This window comes from Schistocerca cancellata, chromosome 2 (assembly GCF_023864275.1).
Source record: "Schistocerca cancellata isolate TAMUIC-IGC-003103 chromosome 2, iqSchCanc2.1, whole genome shotgun sequence".
Taxonomy (NCBI): domain Eukaryota; kingdom Metazoa; phylum Arthropoda; class Insecta; order Orthoptera; family Acrididae; genus Schistocerca; species Schistocerca cancellata.
This window is the reverse complement of record NC_064627.1, coordinates 921,339,270-921,363,685: the sequence shown is the minus strand read 5'-3', so window position 1 is coordinate 921,363,685 and position 24,416 is coordinate 921,339,270. Positions and strand designations below refer to the sequence as shown.

Below are 24,416 nucleotides of genomic sequence, written 5' to 3'. Positions count from 1 at the left end.
TCATACCAACAGTATTTGTCAGTATTTTGCGTGACATGTTAGAATCCTCATGGATGTTTTTTTTAAGACTAGTTGCGTTTGCGTAATGGATAAGGTGCTGCGCTGTTGAGGGAAAGGTTAAGAGTTCAAACCTTGTGTGGTGCTTAATATTTTCTTTATTTAAAAACAATATTGAAGTGCCTTACATCACGAATTTTATTCGTTTGAATGCAATTTTTTGAACTTTCTAGTGCTTTGTCTCTTCATTAACCCTTTCGTTGCTGCAGACACGTGCTCCCCGCATTCCGCGTTGTGCGCTATTTTGTCACTGCACTCGCCTGTGCAGACACATGTTGTTCCCACTGCTTTGACACACTTATCATTCGATTTCACAGAAACTATTTGGCCCAAAAATTTGATTTTTACAAGTCTTCTTGACTGATATCTTCCCCCATAAATGACTTAATTTTGTTTCGATGTTGAACGCAGTTATTATGCAGCATTAAATGTAGTAAACCATTGCACGAAATTTTGAAGAGTTTGCAGGTGAAAGTCCATAGCGTATACTTTCCGTATGGTCGATTTTAGTCGCCACAATGTTGAGAATGAAATGTGGACAAGATACCTAAATTTCATATAAAATTTACTGTATAACTATATTTAATTTAATTTAAGTACCACATAGGTGTCGTATTTAATATTGAAAAATATTTCATCTTTCGCGACTGTAATAAAAGTTTTATTTACACCAGGCGCGTTTGGCTTTATTTTAAAGCACTTCAATCAATGAAATGAATGTCACATACACAATGGTTCTCATGTTCTCTTTCTTGTTTTTGTTCCACAGTCGCAGTTTTACCAATGGCATTGAAATATATTACTCTTCTGCAACTGTAATAAGCGACTTATTTAGACCAGACACGTTTCTCTCTTTTGAAGCATCTTCAGTGGGCAGTATTTTGTCTCCTCCATTGCCAAGTCACCTTTCGTAGTTTTGTGCTGCGGTAACACAATATTCAACGTTTGTGTTGGCTGATCAGTGTTTTAGCAAATAAATGCTGTTTGTGTGTGCCACACACAAAAATTATATTTGGCATAGCTCAGAGCACTTCACTGATAGACGGTATGTTCACGTCCTAATGTTTTTGTAAGTCCACAGTTTTGTTTAATGTATTTGGTCTACTTCCTTTTGATTGATTGAAGTGCTTCAAAATAAAGCCAAACGTGCCCGGTGTAAATAAAACTTTTGTTACAGTCGCGAAAGATGGAATACTTCTCAATATTACATACGACACCTATGTGGTACTTAAATTAAATGAGATATTGTTATACAGTAAATTTTATATGAAATTTAGGTATCTTGTCCACATTTCAATCTCAACATTGCGGCAACTAAAATCGACCATACGGAAAGTATACTCTATTGACTTTTACCTCAGCAAACTCTTCAAAATTTCGTTCAGTGGTTTACTATATTTAATGCTGCATAATAATTACGTTGAACATCGAAATAAAATTAAGTCATTTATGGGGGGAAGGTATCAGTCAAGAAGATGTGTAAAAATCTAATTTTTGGGCCAAATAGTTTTTGTGGAATCGAATGATAAGAGTGTCAAAGAAGTCGGAACACTGTGTCTACACAGGCGAGCAGTGCAGTGATAAAATCGCGCATTGCGCGGAATGCGGGGAGCACGTCTCTGTAGCAGCGAAAGGGTTAATGCGGCCGTGGTGGCTTTACTTCATGAACTGCGCGCTCTCCCCTAAACGTAAGTTTGCGAACTATACTATACCATGGCGCTGTTTCTCTTGGCGCTTGCGTCGTGTGCAACTGGCAATGCAGCAATCTCCCACGTCTGGGCGGGCATGCGCGAGCCGCCAAGATAAAAGAATTGAACTATAGTGCAAGGTGACAGATAGCGGTTCCTATTAAAGCTGTTTATAAATTATAACACTTCCGGCCAAGCCCTGCGTCTACCTGAAATTTGGACGAAATCTGTGAAGACATGTGCGGTCCTCTTTTTAGTTTATGCGCCTGGCCACTCGGCAGCAGTTTCCCAGCGAGTTAGTATGCGGGGATGCGCTTGCTTTATACGTGAAACTCAAAGTAGGCATTACAGTTGTAACAAAGAGCTACAGTGGAATTACTGCCAGTAGGGCTACAAATTGGTACAGTAATGTAGGTGGCGAAGCAGAAAACTAGGTTCTATATCGTCTGTTAAAGATTATGATCGCTCCATTACCTTATGGACAAAGTTCTTACACACCTCTGTGCTGCTGGTGACCGATCGAGGTGGCGCAGTGGTTAGCACACTGGACTCGCATTCGGGAGGACGACGATAGAATCCGGCCATCCTGTTTTAGGTTTTCCTTGATTTCCCTAAATCGCTTCAGGCAAATTCCGGGACGGTTACTTTTAAAGGGCACGGCCGACATCCATCCCCATTATTCCTTAAGCCGTTGGGAACGATGACCTCGCTTTTCGGTCCCCTCCCCAAATCAGCTAACTGCTAGTCATCTTCTGTATGTACTCGTACATCTACATGGATACTCTGCAAATCACATTCAAGTGCCTGGCAGAGGGTTCATCGAACCATCTTCACAATTCTCTACTATTCCAATCTCGTATAGCGCGCGGAAAGAATGAATACCTATATCTTTCCGTACGAGCTCTGATTTCCCTTACCTTATCGTGGTGATCGTTCCTCCCTATGTAGGTCGGTGTCAACAAAATATTTTTGCATTCGGAGGAGAAAGCTGGTGATTGGAATTTCGTGAGAAGATTCCGTCACAACGAAAAATACCTTTCTTTTAATGATTTCCAGCCCAAATCCTGTATCATTTCTGTGACACTCTCTCCCATATTTCACGATAATACAAAACGTGCCACCTTACTTTGAACTTTTTCGATGTACTCCGTCAGTCCTATCTGGTAAGGATCACACACCGCGCAGCAGTAGTCTAAAAGAGGACGGGCAAGCGTAATGTAAGCAGTCACCTTAGTAAGTCTGTTACATTTTCTAAGTGTCCTGCCAATAAAACGCAGTCTTTGGTTAGCCTTCCCAAAAACATTTTCTGTGTTCCTTCCAATTTAAGTTGTTCGTAATTTTAATACCTAGGTATTTAGTTGAATTTACAACTAAGAATTCTCATACACTCTACAGAAACCATATTTTTTGGAATTTAGTAAGTAGGGCCTGTTGGTGCAGCGGAAAGAGTGCAGAACGGTAATCCGAAGTAGGCGGGGTCGAGTGCCTATGCGGAAAATATTTTATCTTTTATTTTCAGTTTTTACGTTACTTACCCAAAAATAAACCGAAATAATGTAAAAGGCATGGAAGGCATGAAATCGAGAGACAAAGCAGACTTGGGAATTGCAAATAATTTTCTAGGAAGGGATTGGAAGACATAAGCGAGAATTTCATGTACAAAATTAGATACTTTCATAATTTTAGAGGTAATGATTTATGCCTACTGGGGGCGATATTTATCGTACAAATAGAGGAAGCAAAAATTTTCCCGGCAACTTGCATACGCCTAATTTTTACAATTGTGTGTTTGTTTTAAAGTTTGTGTTGAAAAACCTAACTGGCTTATATTCAAAAAGGTTTTCTCTGACAGCATAGTTTGCAGCAAATCATGTGTAAAGCAACATGCTGCCAAATATCGGCGATGATAACTGGAATATATTTCCATGCTGTCTTCTCGGGAAGTGATTTTTTTTTTCGTCTCTGAGAGACAAGAGTAGTTCTGCAGTTTCTATCCAAATTCTTTACTTGATGTTAAAAGCGGACATCATAGGTCTGCATTAACATATTTCGGAGACGGGGGGGGGGGGGGGGAAGAGAAACACTGTAATGTTGCACGATGGCAGTCCTTTTTAACCTTGAACAATTGTCCTCGTGTATTTGTAGATTTGTCTTCTCCACGAGTCACTTAACGCGAGAAATTTGTTGTCCTCATGCACAGTTTCACTGCAGCAGTCCAATATTTGTGTATAACACTCTTATAAATTTCCCCTCTGTTGAGGAAGTAATTACGGCATTCCTACACCTTGTGATCAAAATGATCCGGACACGTGGCTGAAAATGACTTAAAAGTTCGTGGCGCCCTCCATCGGTAATGCTGGAATTCAATACGGTGTTGGCCCACCGTTAGCCTTGATGACAGCTTCCACTCTCGCAGGCGTAAGTTCAGTCAGGTGCTGGGAGGTTTCTTGGGGAATGGCAGCCCATTCTTCATTGTGCTGTACTAAGGAGAGGTATCGATGTCGGTCGGTGAGGCCTGGCGCGAAGTCGGCGTTCCAAAAAACTCAAAGGTGTTCTTTAGGATTTAGGTCATGGCCCTGTGCAGACCAGTCGATTACAGCGATGTTATTGTCGTCCATTATGAACAGGTGCTCGATCATGTTGGAAGATGCAATTGCCATCCCCGAATTGCTCTTCAACAGGGGAAGTAAGAAAGTGCTTAAAACATCAGTGTAGGCCTGTGCTGTGATAGAGCCACGCAAAACAAGGCCTCTCCATGAAAAGCACGACCACACTAAAACACTACCGCCTCCGAATTTTAGTGTCGGCACTACACACGCTGGCAGACGACGTTCACAGGGCATTCGCCATACACACCCTGCCATCGGATCGCCACATTGTGTATTGTGATTCGTCACTCCACACAACTTTTTTCCACTATAATCGTCCAATGTTTACGCTCCTTACACCAAGCGAGGCGTCGTTTGGCATTTACCGGCGCGATGTGGCTTATGAGCAGCCGCTCGACCATGAAATCCAAGTTTTCTCACGTCCCGCCGAACTGTCATAGTACTTGCAGAGGATCCTGATGCAGTTTGGAATTTATGCGAGGTGGTCTGGATAGATGGTTGCCTATTACGCATTACGACCCTCTTCAGCTGTCGGCGGTCTCTGTCAGTCAACAGACGAGGTCGGCCTGTATGCTTTTGTGCTATATTTGTCACTTCACGTTTCCACTTCACTATCACATCGCTAACAGTGGACCTAGTAATGTTTAGGAGTGTGAAAATCTCGCGTGCAGACGTATGACACAAATGACACCCAGCCCTATTCTGCTCTCACGAGGTCTAATGACTACTGAGGTCGCTGATAAGGAGTACCTGGCAGTAGGTGGCAGCACAATGACCGAATATATGTATTTTTTGGGATGTCCGGATACTTTTGATTCCATGTTATACGACTGTACGCGAGATTTCCACGTTGCTAAACATCCCTAGGTCCACTGTTTCTGATGTGATAGTGAAGTGGAAACGTGAAGGGACACGAACAGCACGAAAGCGTACAGACAGACCTCGTCTGTTGACTGACAGAGACCGCCGACAGTTGAAGAGGGTCGTAATGTGTAATACGCAGCCATCTGTCCAGGCCATAAACAGAAATTCCAAACTGCATTAGGATCCACTGAAAGTACTATGAAAGTTAGGCGTGAGGTGAGAAAACGTGGATTTCATGCTCGAGCGGCTGCTCATAAGCCACACATCACGCCGCTAAATGCCAAACGATGCCTTGCTTAGTGTAAGGAGGGTAAACAATAGACCATTGAACAGTGGTAAAACGTTATGTGGAGTGACGAATCACGATACACAATGTGGCAATCCGATGGCAGGGTGTGTATGGCGAATGCCCGGCGAACGTCATCTGCCAGTGTGTGTAGTGCCAACAGTAAAATTCGGAGGCGGTGGTGTTATGGTGTGGTCGTGTTTTTCATGGAGGGGGCTTGCACCCCTTGTTGTTTTGCGTGGTACTATAACAGCATACGATTACATTGATGGTTCAATCACCTTTTAGCTTCCCACTGTTGAAGAGCAAATCGGGAATGGCAATTCCATCTTCCAACACGATCGAGCACCTGTTCATAATGCACGGCCTGTGGCGGAGTGGTTACACGATAATAACATCCCTGCAATGGACTGGCCTGCACAGAGTCCTGACCTGAATCCTAAAGAACACCTTTGGGATGTTTTGGAACGCCGACTCCGTGCCAGGCTTCACATGCCGACATCGATACCTCTCCTCAGTACAGCACTCCGTGAAGAATAGGCTGCTATTCCCCAGGAAACCTTCCAGCACCTGATTGAACTATGCCTGCGAGAGTGGAAGCTGTCATCAAGGATAAGGGTGGGCCAACACCATATTGAATTCCAGCATTACCGATGGACGGCGCCACGAACTTGCTAGACATTTTCAGGCAGGTGTCCGGATACTTTTGGTCACATAGTGTATATTTTGCGTTTAACTTTCATTTTGTTGACTTATATAAATATATTAGTAAATACAATGTACTGAATATTATTTTGGTTTATTTGCAATGGAAGTACGTAAAAACTGAAAATGAAAAAGGTAAAATAGTTACCGCTTAGAGCTTAGACTTCACGACCCTCGGATTACCGTTCCGCACTCCTTTCGCTGCCCCAGTCTCTCCCAAAAACTATGTTAACACAAATGGCTCATGCCCCGCCCGACCTATGCCAAGATGGCTACTTTTTTTTCTAAACGCTAGCCTATCTACAGCTCCCACTTCAGTCAATTTCATTTCTGCCCAAACCTTGCATATACCACAAATTTGGACGAAATCGGCGATGACTGGTGTGGTAAGTAAATCAAGCTTCCCTTTACTTACCACAGATGCTCAAAACAACTTTCCTCTCCGGCAAAAACTGCTAGACATGTCTGAATAAATTGCCAAACATTCGTCCAGTTCGAGCTGCGGAAATTCTTGAATTGTTAGAACTCTTTCTCAGAGTATTACAGTAGTTCTCCGCCCTCCCACCGCCCCAGACTGATGAACAATCGGCATCTAATGTACGACACAAGCTTCGAACGTCTGATACCTTGCAAATATTTGTATAGCGTCACAACTTAAAAATAAATCTAGTTTTTCAGGCACCTCAATGTTTATGACTTCATATCTGCTGATCTGTGTGCCGTACAGTGATGTAATTTTTGCAGCTACATTCACTTATATACGTGGATATTGTCTGAAATGTTTTGCGAATAGAGTTGGTAGTAAGGAAGTAATACATTAAAACGTCGTGCTTTATGCCGAAGTTTTACTGTGTGAACAGCAAAAATGTAGTAGGCGATAAACCTGTTTCGTTTAATTATTTTGTGGCGGTTTCAACGAGAAAAAGTATCCACAAGGTTTGAAATTGTGTATAAAATTTCTTGGGAGTAGGTAAGTCAACTTATTGGGTTAAACCATTAACGTAACCTTATACTTCCTACAATAATAATGTATTTGCTATATTAGTTGGCGTTTCTCACTTGGACTTAGATGCACAAAAATGATTATCATTTAATGGATGAAGTCAAATGCGAAAAAATAGATAAAATTCTTGGGGAACTAGCAACATACTCGCTAGTAATAGAGTTTAGTACTTAATGAAGGACATACTAGATGGAGCTCCTCAGAAACGTAAAGTTTCTACCTGATGTAAACGAAAGGGTTCAGCTAGCATATTTAAACAAAGTGCGTGTGCGTGTGGGTGTGCGTGGTGGGAAACGGGGGGGGGGGGAGGGGGGAGGACTGATCCGCTAACTCCCAGGGCTACGTCCACATTCTGCATCTGACCAAATTTTAAATACTATCATAATATAATATATTATCTTCGATACGTAATATAGACATGCAGGATATAGCCCATGTCCAGAGAGGTAGAGGATCAGTCCTCCCCCTCCCCCTTGTTTGGTTAAAATCTGCTAGCCAAAATTTAGCGTTTACATCAGAAAAAAAATTGAAATTTTCTCCTTCCCATTGCTGACGAATTCCATCTCAGCTGCCCTTCCACAAATATTAAGTTCCTTATTACTAGCGGATATGTTGTTAGTTCCTCAAGAATTCCGTGTATTATTTTTTTCGCATATTTCTTCCTCCATTACATGACAACCATTTTTATTATATGTAAATCCAGATGCTACGCCCATTAATGTAGTAAAGACATCATTCGGGCTGGGGAGGAGAAGTTGATGCGGCTGTCGAAGGTGCAGGGTAATCATCTTCAAGGTGTGACCCAGTCGGTAACAGTGACGCCCGTTGCGTGGAACCTAATGCCATCCTCACCTTCGGGTAGCACAGCAGTTGCGAATTGTACGTCAGGGGTTTTTAGTAGACTAGGCGAGAGTTTGAGGTCCTCTGATGAGTCCTCGTTAGTCGATATGCAGAGAGCGAAGTCAGATCGCGCACGAAGTGAAATATTTTCGTATGTTAAAATTTTGATTGTAAATTGCCGAAGGATTCGCAACGAAGTTGCTTCTGAATGACATCATCCTGGAAAGCTGTCGCGCTCAAATTATACTGGGAACCAAGAGATGGATGAAACCCAAAATAGAAGGATCCGAAATATTTAACGAGTCATGGAACGTATATCGAAAAGACTGGTTCGACGCTACAGGAGTTCAGAATGGACTGCGAAGCTACCTGGACGCGACAAGCTGCCCTAGATGAACCCTATTCAATCATCGGATGCTTTTAACGGCCACCCGATTCCGCCGTAACAGAGGATTGAGTGTTGTTCTGTCCTTGCATTCCTATCGTCATAATTGACATTCCACTGTTAAGATGGCTGTATGGACATTTAATGAAAACCAGTAAATTTAATAATAAATCTATAGATTCACTGCAGGTAGTATAATCAGTCAGTCTTGTGAAGTACTTTTGAACGCGTTCCCCGAAAACAACTTGAGCATCCAGGCCGACACCCGACATGCAGTGGAAAGTTTCTAAACAGTACAGCTACAAACAGGTCCCACCTCATGTCCAGTGAGAGTATAGACAAGTTGTTTAGTAAAGGCGATGACATCGTTAACGATAGTGGTTGCAAAAGTTAAAAAGCGTATCAAGATGGCTAGGAGAGTTGTGTGTGTTCAAATGTGTGTGAAATCTTATGGGACTTAACTGCTAAGGTCATCAGTCCCTAAGCTTATACACTACTTAACACACACACACACACACACACACACACACACACCCGAGGGAGAACTCGAACCTCCTCCGGGACCAGTCGCACAGTCCGACTGCAGCGCCTAAGACCGCTCGGCCAATCCCGCGCGGCGGAGAGTTGTGAATGGGCACTATTTAGTTGCAGTACGATGGGTGTAGAAGAATTAAGGGTAAAGTTTAAACTGACTGTGAATCGCGCTCTACAGAAGTATGTGCCTAATAAGTGAGTTAAAGACGGGAAAGTCTCATCGAGGTTTAATTACATAATTCGGTAAATGCTGAGGAAGCAGAGATTGTTGCACTTCAGTTTCTAACTGAATGCGTAAATATCGACAGGCAAAATTTAGTCGAAATTTATGCGTCGATAAACAGATCGAAACGTATATTCAATTACTATCCTCGTCATACCTTGACGAGAAATCTTGCCGAGAACCCGAGAAAATTCCAGTCCTACTAAAATCACTAAGCGACTCAAAGGCTACTATCCAGTCGCACGCCGACCAGCCTGATGTGACAGTTCACAAGCGTCCGTCCAGGCATTTAAGGCACAAGGGACGTTTACCGACCGCCGTGTCATCCTCCACTTTAAGGCAACAGGCAGATGAGGTACTGAGGGGCATGCGGTTAGCACGGCTCTTCCGGTCGTTTGCAGGCTTTCCAGACCATGGAGCAGCTACTACTCGGTCATGTAGCTCCTCATTGGCATCACGAGGCTGCACCCTGTACCAGTTATCGCACCAAGAAAAAATCCTTGGCTGTACCAGGAATCGAACCCGGGGCGTCCGCATGGCAGCCTTTTACTCTGACCTTTCAGCTACGGAGGCGGATATCAAATAGCGGACATCAAAAGAAAAGCTAAAAATTTAAATTTCGCGTTTTAAAAACCAATTCACGTAGGTGGATCGTACAAAGATACTGTCGTTCGACTGTCGCACAGAAGTCCGCACGGAAGACATAAAATAAGCATCCTTTGCTGTGAGAAGCAACTGAAGGGGTTGGAAATAAATAACTCGAATAGGTTCGTATGGAATACCGGTTCGGTTTTACAGAGAGTACTCTTCGACACTGGCCCCTCAGCTTATATTTAGCGCGAATGTCTCTCCCATCGCGAAATCCCGAGCGAGTGGACGAAACGCGGGTGACTCTTCTATGTCAGAAGGGTAAAACAACGGGCCCGCAAAAGTACGGACCAGTATTGCATTGTGTGGAACTGGGTACTCGCAGTAGCTATCAGTGGTACACAGCTCCACAACAGGCTGCAGCAGTCCCCTCACCTCACCTCACCTCACCTCACCTCACCTCACCTCACCTCACCTCACCGCCGCCGCCCCGCACCGAACACAGGGTTATCGTGCGGTTCGGCCCCCAGTGGACCACCTCCTCCCCAAGCCCCCCACCCCCCGGGAACGTCTCACACCAGACGAGTGTAACCCTAATGTTTTCGTGGTAGAGTAATTATGGTGTATGCGTACGTGGAGAAAGTGTTTGCGCAGCACCCGCCGACATAGTGTAAATGAGGCCGGATAAGGGAAACAGCCCGCATTCGCCGAGGCAGACGGAAAATCGCCTTAAAAACCATCCACAGACTGGCCGGCACACCGAACCTCGACACTAATCCGCCGGGCGGATTCGTGTCGGGGGCCGGCATGCCATCCCGTCAGGAAACCAGTGCGTTCGACTGCACGCCGAAAAATTTTGTGGTAAGGTCTTACGGGACCAAACTGCTGAGGTCATCGGTCCCTAAGCGTACACACTACTTAATCTAACTTAAACTAACTTACGCTAAGGAACACACACACACACACACACACACACACACACACACCCGAGGGAGGACTCGAACCTCCGACAGGGTGAGCCGCGGACCATGACAAGACGCCCTGGGCCACGCGGCTACACCGCGCGGCTGCGCACGGCTAACCGGATGGGCTTATGGACCAGTAGTCTTAAAGGAACCGAAAGAAAAATTTGGGGGAGGAATTAAAGTTCAGGGAGGAGAAATAAAAACTTTGACGTTTGTCGATGACTTTGTAATTCTCCCAGAGACAGCAAAGTACTTGGAACAGGAGTTCAACGACATGGACAGTCCCTTGAAAGCAGGATATAAGATGAAAATCAGCAAAAGCAAAATGTGGATAATGGAATCCAGTCGAGTTAAGTCAGGTGATGCTGAGGGAATTAGATTAGGAAAAGACAGTTAAAGTAGGAGATGAGTTTTGCCATTTGGCCAGCAAAATAACTAATGATGGCCGAAGTGGGGAAGATATAAAATGTAGACTGTCAATGTGAAGAAAAGCGTTTCTGAACAAAAGTAATTTGTTAACATAGAGTATAGATCTAAGCGTCAGAAAGTCCTTTCTGAAAGTATTTGTATAGAGTGTACCCGTGTATGGAAGTCAAACATGAACGATAAACAGTTTAGACAAGAAGAGAATAGAAGCTTTTGAAATGTGGTGCTGCAGAAGAATGCTGAAGATTAGATGGGAAGATCACGTAACTAATAAGGAGATACTGAATAAAATTGGGGGGTCGAGAGGTTTGTGGTACAACCTGACTAAAAGAAGGGATCGGTTGGTCATCTGAGCCATCAAGGCATCACCAATTTAGTACTGGAGGGAAGCGTAGGGGCTTCAAGAGATAGATACAGTGAGCAGATTCAGAAGAATGTAGATTGCAGTAGTTACTCGGAGATGAAGAGGCTTTTACAGGATAAAGTAGCATGGAGAGATGCATCAAATCAGTCTTTGGACTGAAGACCACAACAACAAAAACAACATCCTTAATATTAGTTCATTGCAGAATTGTGCAATATTTTAAATTAGAATATAATAAATTTCCTTGAGATAGAGCAGCTTTTGTCCACATATCAGAATGGATTTACGAAGAATCGCTCTGGTGAAACCCATCTTGCCTTTTCTCCGCGCGGTATCATACGAACTATGGATGAAGCACAACAGGCAGATTCCATATTCTGTAAAGCATTGAAGACGATGCTCCACTGCAGACTGTTGACTAAGGTCCTTGCGTAGGGAGCAGGTTCCCAGGTATGAGTGTGGCTTGAAGACTTCTTAAATAGTAGAACCCATTATGTGGTCCTCAACGGCGAGAGTTCATCAGATACAAGGGTATCGTCAGAAGCACCCCAGGGAAGTGTGATACAACCGCTACTACTCTCTACATACAAAAATGACCTGATAGACATGGTGGGCAGCATCTGCGGCTGTTTGCCGATGATGCTGTGGTGTGTGGGAAGATGTCGAAGTTGAGTGACTATAGAAGTATAAGAGATGTTTTAGACCAAGTTCGTAATTGGTGTGATGTGAGGTAGCTAGCTCTAGTTGCATAAAAATATAAGTTACTGCAAACGAGGAGGGAAAAGCTATCATGTAATTTTAGTATACAGTGTCAGTGTTGTATCTTGGAGTAACGTTACAAAGCGATATGAAATGGAACAAGCACATAAGATCGGTAGAAGGGGAGGCAAATGGTCGACTTCAGTTTATTGGGAGAATTCCAGGAAAGGGTAACTCCTTGATTACTGCTAGAGTGTTTGGAACCCGCACCAGGTTGGATTACAGGAAGGCATTGAAGGAGTTCAGAGACATGCTGTTAGATTTGTTACAGTAGGTCCAACTATTACGGAGACACTTCGTGAACTCAAATGGGAATCCCTGGAGGGGGTGGGAGAACGACGTTTCTACGAAGTAGTATTGAGATAATTTAGGGAAATGACTTTTGTGGCTGGATTCTGAACGATTCTACTGCCGCAAATATACGTTACTCATTAGGACTGCGAAGACGAGATAAAGAGAATCTGCATTCGTACGGAGGTATATGGACAGCAGTTTTCGTTTGCCCCATTTGCGAGTGGAACAGTGGTACAAGGTAGCCTCGGCCACGCACCGTATAATGGCTTGCGGATCTTGTATGTAGATGTAGAGGTGCACATGTATGAATTTGCAAGCAGCTAGCCGGCCGGAGTGGCCGAGCTGTTCTAGGCACTACAGTCTGGAACCGCGCGACCGCTACGGTCGCAGGTTCGAATCCTGCCTCGGGCATGGATTTGTGTGATGTCCTTAGGTTAGTTAGGTTTAAGGAGTTCTAAGTTCTAGGGGACTTATGACCTCAGCAGTTGAGTCCCATAGTGCTCAGAGCCATTTGAACCTTACAAGCAGCTAGAGAAGTAAACAGCTGAAGCAGCAGCAGCATCTGCTACAGTACATTAAGCCAGTGTTGATAGCACTAACTCGACATATCTGCGTGTGTTGCAGAGGATGCTGAAGACGCGGCGGCACGCGCTCACAAGGAAGTACCGCACCATCCACGGTCCGCACAACCGCAACCAGTAGCGAGCCCGGATCTACAATCTACAGCAGTCTACACTCTGCCTGCGCCAGCCGCGACCGCGGTCGCCACCTTTCATGCCTTGGCCGTGCTCATTTTTGTACTCTTGTTGACATTTTTACATTGTTACTTAATTTATATTAACACGTTTGATGATATTGTTCCTCTCTGGTTGAAAAATAAATATTTATGTTTGTACTCACTTCTACTGCTACCCATCCTTCCTTGTCGTCAGCTTGATCTCGTGAACAATGTTGCGACTTCCGGCGTTGTTCTTGAACCAGCTGTGGAAAATGCCTGAATGTCTGATTAAGCATTCTCATTTCTCAGCTGATGTAGCAGGCTAGTCCACGATCATTAACGTTACCTTAAGCAGCTGACATTAAGTTGAACTTCGGCTAATGGCAGTGGTAAAAATGTATGACACTTCGTTAAATCGAGTTTGGATTTCCAACTGAGTCAAAATTTACATACTTGTACTTGGCTCCGTCCGTGCCAGGAGCAGTCATGTGACAGTTGACCATTTCAAAGGGATTGTCTATCTCCCGATAGAAATCTTCCGAAACCTTGATCTAAATTTATATTCCACAATTCATCTTTCTCTGTGTGGAGGAGGGTACTTCTGGTACAACCGTCACCGACTCCCTTTCGTGTTCGTCAGAATGGTGCGCACGAACGACGACTGTCCACAAATCTCCGCATGAGCTCAAATTTTTGTTATTTCCAAACTTGGTTACTTCTCGTGATGTATGTGTGGAAAAACAATATGAGCCCCAATCTTCTTGGAATGTACGTTCTCGGAATTTTCACAATATACATCTTCGTGAGACACACCGCCTTGTGTACATCCTCTTTTAATCCTGTTTGGTAAGGATAACAGATTGACGAACAATACACGAGCACAGTATTACGCGAATCCGAACTGGCTTCATTTGTTTGTAACAGATGAAAATCTGTGCTAGACTGGGACTCGAAGCCGGTCCGGCACAGATTTTGATCTGTCACAAATAGCTAACGTCAATTCAGATTCACAAACTGCGAATCGATTTCTTAATATTTACCACGTCATAGCAATGTTCAATTCTTCAGACATAAATGTAAATCTGAAGGACATTCTAATGTGAAGAAACACACACACTGTATAAACACATTGTAACCATCAATGATGGACACAAGAATACGCCAAACGAAGGTTTCGTTAAGTACTTCATGAGTGTTCCACTGCATCTTACTCGGGCCTAAATTTTCTGCAACTGGTGTTGTGCGGTTGTTAGACTTCAGGGCACTCCAGACATACAGTTCTTTTTATGATTGTGACTATTTGCTCTGATTGATCTCCAATCGTTTAACCTAATAATTATGGGTCTTCAGCATATTAATTAGTAACCGCCAGTCCCTCACCAATTGACGCCTGCATGCCTTTCTGTATTTAGCAGTAATTTCCAGGTCATTCATCGTCCCACTGCATGAACACATCTGCCTTTCTCACACAGTAGCACTTTCGAGAACACTGAGTGTTTACATGGTGTTAGATGATTTCTCAAAGATATTTTTTCACCAAAAAGAAATATAAATACACGGTGTTACCACTACCTCAAAGCGGAGAGTTAGAAATTTATACACTACCTCTTTGTGATATGAGTGACGTAGTAGTATTCTCTTGACACTCTCATGCAGACCTGACGTAATTTCCTCGACGGTTGTGACAGTGAATGAAACAGAATGAGCATATCATTGGTGAGTCTGTACAATCCAAATTCCTTGGTGGTAAGCTGTCAGGGAAGTTTCATGTTCAGGATCCTGTTCAAAAACTGATGCTGCTATATTTACCATTTACATCCACATCTACGTGATTACTCTATTCACAATAAAGTGCCTGGCAAAGGGTTCAATGATCCCCCTCAAGCAGTCTCTTTACCGCTCCACTGTCCGCCCCTTGTAACTGAGTGGTCAGCGCTACGGATTGTCAAACCTAACGGCCCGGGTACGATTCCCGGCTGGGTCGTAGATTTTCTCCGCTCATGGGCTGGGTGTTGTGTTGTCCTTATCATCATTATTTCTTCACCATCGACACGCAAGTCGCTGAAGTAGCGTCAACTCGAAAGACTTGCACCAGGCGAACGGTGTCCCGACGGGAAGCCCTAGACACATGGCATTTCCATACCGCTCCACTCTCGAACGGCGCACGGGGAAAACAAGCACTTAAATTTGTCTGTGCGAGCCCTTATTTCTCTTATTTTATCATGATGATCATTTCTCCCTATGTAGGTGGGTGGCAACAGAATGTGTTCGCAATCGGAGGAGAAAACTGGTGATTGAAATTTCATGAGAAGATCCCGTCGCAACGAAAAACGCCTTCGTTTTAATGATTGCCACTCCAGTTCACGTATCATGTCTGTGGCACCATCTCCTCCATTTCGCGATAGTACGAAACGAGCCGCCCTTCTTTGAACTTTTTCGATGTCATCCAACAGTCTCACGTGATGCGGATCCCACACTGCACAGCAATACTCCAGAATATGGCAGACAAGCGTGGTGTAAGCAGTCTCTTCAGTTGACGTGTTGCACCTTCTAAGTGTTTTGCCAATGAATCGCAGTCTTTGGTTTGCTCTACCCACAAAATTATCTATGTGATCGTTCCAATTCAGGTTATTTGTAATTGTAATCTCTAAGTATTTAGTTGAATTTACTGCCTTGAGATTTGTGTGACTTATCGCTAATCGAAATTTAGCGGATTTCTTTTAGTAGTCATGTACTCTTCGAACAATAACTTTAATAGGTGATAGACCAACACGAAAATTAATCTACTTTACTCATTTTCATTCACTTAATATGTACGGCATTAAATTCTGGGCAACTCTTTTGACTCAAAAAGGGCATTTTTTTGCTCAGAAACGGGTAGTTCAAGCAGTATGTCGCGTAAGTTTGCGAATCTCTTGTCGACCACTGTTCATGTGTCTGGAAATTCTGACACTGATATCTCAGTATGTACCTTTTCATTAACGTCGTTTGTTGTGAACACTATGAGCTTATTCCCAAGAATAACCAGCTTTCACTGAATAATAGGAGGCAGAAATACAAGCTGCATTTAGATCGCTCTCCTTGTCTTTCGTGCAGAAAGGCGTGCAGTATCCTGCTACATCCATTTGCAGTAAGTTACCACAAGAATTAAAAATTCTCAGCAGCAGTCCTCGTACTTTCACGTCCAATATGGAGAATTGCTCTTGGATCACTACTTTCTTAATTTCGTTTGTCGTATAGTGGTTGGCACTGCTAGCTGCGGATTCACGAAGTGATTGAATCCATGGTCGCCATCTCAGAGATTTTTATTGTCCTGTGGGAAAGGTAAGAATGTGGGACACCGATCCTCGTCAGACCAAACGAGATGATGTTGCATATTTTCATAATATTTGAATACGCACTTTTCATTTTAAAAAGCGCTTCCGGTTTCTGCTCTCAATGCCGTTACCCAGTGGTATCTTCACAGTATCGAAAAACGAAGTACAGTGTAATTAGTGAAACAGAAAAATTTAGTAATGAGCAACAAAAGCAACAACAACAAGCATGATACACACATTTTGGAAAAACAACTATTCCACACACGTCATAAAAGAAACAAAATAAGAAATACGTGTTGTTGTTGTTGTTGTTGTTGTTGATGTGGTCTTCACTCCAGAGACTGGTTTGATGCAGCTCTCCAAGCTACTCCATCCTGTGCAAGGTTCTTCATCTCCCAGTACCTACTGCAACCTACATTCTTCTGAATCTGTTTAGTGTATTCATCTCTTGGTCTCCCTCTGCGATTTTTACCCTCCACGCTGCCCTCCAGTACTAAATTGGTAATCCCTTGATCCCTCAGAATATGCCCTACCAACCGATCCCTTCTTCTAGTCAAGTTGTGCCACAAATTTCTCTGCTCTCCAATTCTGTTCAATACCTCCTCATTAGTTATGTGATCCACCCATCTAATCTTCAGCATTCTTCTGTAGCACCACATTTCAAAAACTTCTATTCTCTTCTTGTCCAAACTATTTATCGTCCATGTTTCACTTCCATACATGGCTACACTCCATACAAATACTTTCAGAAACGACTTCCTGACATTTAAATCTATACTCGATGTTAACAAATTTCTCTTCTTCAGAAACGCTTTCCTTGCCATTGCCAGTCTACGTTTTATATCCTCTCTACTTCGACCATCATTAGTTATTTTGCTCCCCAAATAGCAATACCCATTTACTACTTTAAGCGTTTCATTTCCTAATCTAATTCGCGCAGCATCTCCCGATTTAATTCGACTACATTCCATTATTCTCGTTTTGCTGCCGGCCGGAGTGGCCGTGCGGTTCTACGCGCTACAGTCTGGAGCCGAGCGACCGCTACGGTCGCAGGTTCGAATCCTGCCTCGGGCATGGATGTGTGTGATGTCCTTAGGTTAGTTAGGTTTAATTAGTTCTAAGTTCTAGGCGACTGATGACCTCAGAAGTTAAGTCACATAGTGCTCAGAGCCATTTGAACCATCGTTTCGCTTTTGTTGTTTTTCATCTTATATTCTCCCTTCAAGACCATCTCCATTCCGTTTAACTGTTCTTCCAGGTCCTTTGCTGTTTCTGAGAGAATTACAATGTCGTCGGTGAACCTCAAAGTTTTTATTTCTTCTCCGTGGATTTTAATTCCTACTCGAAATTTTTCTTTTGTTTCCTTTATTGCTTGCTCTATATACAGATTAACATCGGGGAGAGGCTACAACCGTGTCTAACTCCCTTGCCAACCACTGCTTCCCTTTCATGCCCCTAGACTCTTATAACTGCCATCTGGTTTATGTACAAATTGTAAATAGCCTTTCGCTCCCTGTATTTCACCCTGCCGCCTTCAGAATTTGAAAGAGTATTCCAGTCAACTTTGTCAAAAGCTTTCTCTAAGTCTACAAATGCTAGAAACGTAGGTTTGCCTTTCCTTAATCTATTTTCTAAGGTAAGTCGTAGAGTCAGTATATGCCTCACGTGTTCCAACATTTCTATGGAATAAGAAATACGTGACTACATCTATTACAATAGATATGTCACGTAAATTAAATAATATTTATGCAACGTATATCTATCTTTTATAATAGAAGAATGCACACAACGTTATTTTGTTGTGTAGCCAGCCTCAGCTCTGGCTGTGGCCGTGACTCTGACTGTGACTGCAGTAGTGCGTCGCCGACCTACGGAGTGGCCCTCGATCTGCCATTGGTCTTATCAATAAGGACGGAGCAGTGGGCAGAGGTCCGGGTCACCCAGTTGCCCTTGGGATGTGAAAGAACGGAGTGGTCAGTTCTTTACTGATTAGAAAGAGGAACTTCGGGCCCGTCTTGGCGCTGATGACATCGGTACTCCGCTGGCTGGAGTCCAGTGTTGAGTCCTCTGCAGAGTGATTCCCACGTCGTACTTCATGGCAACCAGGAACAGTGTCACAACTGTGTTTGTATCGCACTGCAGATCGTGGTGAGCACAGCTATCAGCTCCGGCACGATAGGACAACCGCGAATTCAGATTCATGATAGGATTCACTGTCCCTCGTTCGTGTGCGCATCCTCAGATACCTGGGCTTCTTTCGTTCTCTACTCAGTCACTGAAATTGATGTGTAATACAGGTTGAGATAAATTTCACAAAGACAGATGCAAGATTATTAAGCGACACCTGTCAAACCCGGCATTGCCCGGGTGTTCATTTTGCCAATTCTCTGTTAGAACGGAAAGAAACGAATTTTGTGGTGCAGTATCAAAAAAATTAATTAAAAAAAAAGTTCAAATGTGTGTGAAATCTAATAGGACTGAACTGCTAAGGTCATCAGTCCCTAAGCTTACACACTACTTAACCTAAATTATACTAAGGACACACACACACACACACACACACACACACACACACACACACACACACACACACGCGCGCCCGATGGAGGACTCAAACCTCCGCCGGGACCAGCCGCACAGTCCATGACTGCAGCGCCTAAGACCGCTCGGCTAATCCCGCGCGGCTTAATTTCAATGTATTCGTCAAAACATCTTTGAAATTATGAAGCAGTTTACAAAGAATTGTGCATGATGTACAAATGTAGAAGTACAGCTGCTTCGCGTGTCTGCAATGCGATTTTGTAAACGTCTCTAAGCCAAAGGCTCTTCATAGCTCTACAGATGGCCATTGTTTCCGGCTACAGCTGTTCGCGCTTCGCAGTTGTAAACTATCAAAAGCGCTGCCAGGTGTCAGGGATTTCCTTAAGTTGACTCGACTGTAGTAATGAAGAATAAATGTATTGAAACTTCAAGCATGATGCGGAGTTTTTCACGTATCTCATTGTTTATGGCATCAAATGTTCTGAACTACGATAACTAGATGGTTCTTACCTAAACAGCGATTGTCGCCTCACAGTAAGGAATGCGTGTACCAAGTTTCTTTGAAATCGGTGCAGTGGTTTAGGAGATATGGAAGATACGTAGACACAATCGTACGTACGTATACTTTCGTAATGTATATGGATTCCTAACCCATTGAATAACTTTGCCAACCGCTAGTTCCATTTTCTAATTCTCTTCGTTAATTCTATGTTCGTAACTTTAGCCATTTCATTATTGACCTAGATGCTTGCCCATTCTAATGCTTTTTGTTATACATGAAAGAGTTTATTTAAATCTTGTCTTCATTATCACATTTAATGTTTTGCAATGATAACATGCAAATTCCCCACCTTCAGATTTACTGATAGGGCCACAATCTTTCATAGTTATTAAACCGTTGCGTATATTTATTCCAGACTTGAGTCACAAGGGTATGTCTGTATCTCGATTAGCTCTGATTCAGTTAAATTCACTGACACACGCAGAGTTCTGCAACAAAACGAAAGCCGATAATAATAGTTCATATAAACATAGCAACGTCACAAGCAGAAGATGAAAAGGTAATTTAACGTATCAAGGGGGATGAAAATGTAATAATCATTGGGGGCCTGGAACGCTGTAGTAGGTGAAAGAAGACAGCATTACGAGAAAATAGGGCACATTACTAGGATTGTGAAAGTGGAAGGACTAATTGAGTGCTTCATACTTCAACAAGTTTCAGGTATTAATAGGGAATACACTGTTCCGAAATACAAGAGGAGGTGGAAATATCCTGGAGCCACAAGATGATTCGATCTGGATCAGACAGAGATTCCATTATTCCCAAGAGCAGATACAGTTTCTGATCAGGATTAACAACGATCATGTGTAGACTGAAATGTAAGATAGTCCTATGGAAGTTTCTGTGTGGGAAGAAGTGGGATTTTGAAGTACTGAGTGTGTGGCAGGTTCTGAGAGAGTGTAGGTTTTGACTGGCGGTTCTGCAAGTGTGGACTTCTTGCTGAAAAACAATTTACAATACATCAAATTAGCCCCACAGTGGCAGAAAATCTGATCACCAACGTGGGGAACAATAATATGCAGTAAAAACTTGTTTTATACTTATTGTTTTATAAAAAGAAAATAGTATTGTTTCTGCGGGCAAATTACTTTAGAAGAGGACACTAACATAAGTAGCAGCAAGCGGAATGACTCACTGGAACGATCTGCTGTCACTACTACCAACATCTCCACCATATACCAGACAGATAAGAGAGTGGGCAACAGAGTGTACACAGACACACAACCTAATACAGAATATATAAGGAAAATGCAAGAAACCAGGTCGATTTCAGCAATCCCAGCATACACTTCCACTACCCGCCAACTGAAATTACGGCCCACAAAGAGCATATGCCACTTCATGCTCTGGTCTCTATCGCTGTAATTAGAACTCTTCACTGCCCTTCCTCCCTGAGTTGCCGTCTTATTCTCGATTGGTGAAGAAAGACAGCATCTGCTACCATACTTCGCATTACACGCCGGAAGCGGCTACAAGGGTAGCGGAGTACGTGTGGAGTGCACATGGCGGTTTTTTAGGTTAGAGAATTCCCTCCCTAGGCCCGACAAGACGCCACCTGAGACGAGGCGAGGTAGGAGTAGGCAAAATGCAACAGGGAATAACAATATTAATGTGCTAATAGTAAACTGCAGGAGCGTCTATAGAAAGGTCCCAGAACTGCTCTCATTAATAAACGGTCACAATGCCCACATAGTACTAGGGACAGAAAGTTGGCTGAAACCAGACGTAAACAGTAATGAAATCCTAAACTCAGATTGGAATGTATACCGCAGAGACAGGCTGGACAGTGAAAGGGGAGGCGTGTTTATGGCGATAAGAAGTGCAATAGTATCGAAGGAAATTGACGGAGATCCGAAATGTGAAATGATTTGGGTGAAGGTCGCGGTTAAAGCAGGCTCAGACATGGTAATTGGATGTCTCTATAGGCCCCCTGGCTCAGCAGCTGTTGTGGCTGAGCACCTGAAGGATAATTTGGAAAATATTTCGAGTAGACTTCCCCACCATGTTATAGTTCTGGGTGGAGTTTTTAATTTGCCAGATATAGACTGGGAGACTCAAACGTTCATAACGGGTGGCAAGGACAAAGAATCCAGTGAAATTTTTTTAAGTGCTTTATCTGAAAACTACCTTGAGCAGTTAAACAGAGAACCGACTCGTGGCGATAACATATTAGACATTCTGGTGACAAACAGACCCGAACTATTTGAATCAGTTAAACGCAGAACAGGGAATCAGCGATCATAAAGCTGTTACTGCATCGATGATTTCAGCCGCAAATAGAAATATTAAAAAAGGTAGGAAGATTTTTCTGTTTAGCAAAAGTGACAAAAAGCAGATTACAGAGTACTTGACGGCTCAACACAAAAGTTTTGTCTCGAGTACAGATAGTGTTGAGGATCAGTGGACATAAGTTCAAAACCATCGTACAATATGCGTTAGAAGAGTATGTGCCAAGCAAGATCGTAGAGATGGAAAAGAGCCACCGTGGTACAACAACCGAGTTAGAAAACTGCTGCGAAAGCAAAGGGAACTTCACAGCAAACATAAACATAGCCAAAGCCTTGCAGACAAACAAAAATTACGCGAAGCGAAATGTAGTGTGAGGAGGGCTATGCGAGAGGCGTTCAATGAATTCGAAAGTAAAGTTCTATGTACTGACTTGGCAGAAAATCCTAAGAAATTTTGGTCTTATGTCAAAGCGGTAGGTGGATCAAAACAAAATGTCCAGACACTCTGTGACCAAAATGGTACTGAAACAGAGGATGACAGACTGAATGCCGAAATAGTAAATGTCTTTTTCCAAAGCTGTTTCACAGAGGAAGACTGCACTGTAGTTCCTTCTCTAGATTGTCGCACGGATGACAAAATGGTAGATATCGAAACAGACGACAGACGGATAGAGAAACAATTAAAATCGCTCAAAAGAGGAAAGGCCGCTGGACCTGATGGGATACCAGTTCGATTTTACACAGAGTAGGCGAAGGAACTTGCCCCCCTTCTTCCAGCGGTGTACCGTAGGTCTCTAGAAGTGCGTAGCGTTCCGAAGGATTGGAAAAGGGCACAGGTCATCCCCGTTTTCAAGAAGGGACGTCGAACAGATGTGCAGAACTATAGACCTATATCTCTAACGTCGATCAGTTGTAGAATTTTGGAACACGTATTATGTTCGAGTATAATGACTTTTCTGGAGACCAGAAATCTACTCTGTAGGAATCAGCATGGGTTTCGAAAAAGGCGGTCGTGTGAAACCCAGCTCGCGCTATTCGTCCACGAGACTCAGAGGGCCATAGACACGGGTTCATAGGTAGATGCCGTGTTTCTTGACTTCCGCAACGTGTTCGATACAGTTCCCCACAGTCGTTTAATGAACAAAGTCAGAGCATATGGACTATCAGACCAATTGTGTGATTGGATTGAAGAGTTCGTAGATAACAGAACGCAGCATGTCATTCTCAATGGAGAGAAGTCTTCCGAAGTAAGAGTGAGCAGCGCGTTTCGTTACAGGAAAGCGAAAGCGTTACGGAGATGATAGATAAACTCCAGTGGAAGACTGTACAAGAGAGACGCTCAGTAGCTCGGTACGGGTTTTTGTTGAAGTTTCGAGTACATACCTTCACTAAGGAGTCAAGCAGTATATTTCTCCGTCCTACGTATATCTCGCGAAGAGACCATGAGGATAAAATCAGAGAGATTAGAGCCCGCACAGAAGCATACCGACAATCCTTCTTTCCACGAAGAATACGAGACTGGAATAGAAGGGAGAACCGATAGAGGCACTCAAGGTACCCTCCGCCACACACAGTCAGGTGGCTTGCGGAGTAAGGATGTAGATGTAGATGACCGTATTACAGCTGGCCACACCATATGCTGACCATTGCAGTTCACTGCTGCTGCTCCCATGTAGATCTCATCTCAGTAGCATTCCACTTCCCCAGGCTCTGCATTCATTGGTGGCCATCAACGCACTCCCCTGCACTGCAGCACACAGAGTAGGTAATCGCGACCAACCCTTGGCCAGAAACGCCGATAACCAAGACAAGCATGGCTGATGCGCCATCCTTGCCCGGCGCTGAATTCAGGGCTTGTCCTTCGCTGCCCACAGGGGCCTCTGTCACTGGCTCGACTAGATCTGGTCGCATCTGCTCCCCACCTGTCCTGGCTCATCCTCATCCTAGGCCAGCCCACCGATTACAAACGACTTCAGTAGTTGCGCCAAGACATGCCCCCTCCCCCACTCCCCCTCCTCCCGGGAAATGGACCCCAGAATTGTCAGTCGCTTCAACAACGGTGCCATCTTCCAGATGATATCACTGATGTGGGTCCATTGTTCCAACTGCCAGCCTGGGGCCAATGAGATATATAGTACATGCGGCGGGCATCGCAGCATGTGACACTGCAGGTCTTAAGAGTGGCAGCAACCGTCTATGACAGGGAGCGAATTATTATTTCAGACGAGCTTAATAACTCTTGACTGCGCGTTTCAGTACGAGGGACGTATATTATTCCCCACTCTTTTGGCTGCAAAACCCTTTTTTCAGCATACTGTCCAATCAATGCAACGCCCTTACTCCACTTAACTTTGAGTGTCTGTATGCTCATATGGTACCAGTCGACGTCAGAGCCAACGTCTTTCTGCATCAATAACCTCCCAATCATCCACGTACTGCTTCATGCGGAATGCATCCTTC

General features: G+C 43.6%; 1 protein-coding gene across 1 annotated transcript in view; it reads left to right on the top strand.

Annotated features, from left to right (window-relative positions):
- The window catches only part of LOC126162863 (anoctamin-10), a 338,775-nt gene extending 325,290 nt beyond the window's left edge, over positions 1 to 13,485 (top strand). Inside the window, exon 15 of the mRNA XM_049919640.1 lies at positions 13,215 to 13,485. Coding sequence (XP_049775597.1) covers positions 13,215 to 13,292 — 78 coding nt within the window. The 3' untranslated portion in view covers positions 13,293 to 13,485. The remainder of the gene's footprint in view (positions 1 to 13,214) is intronic.
- Positions 13,486 to 24,416: the final 10,931 nt, after the last annotated feature.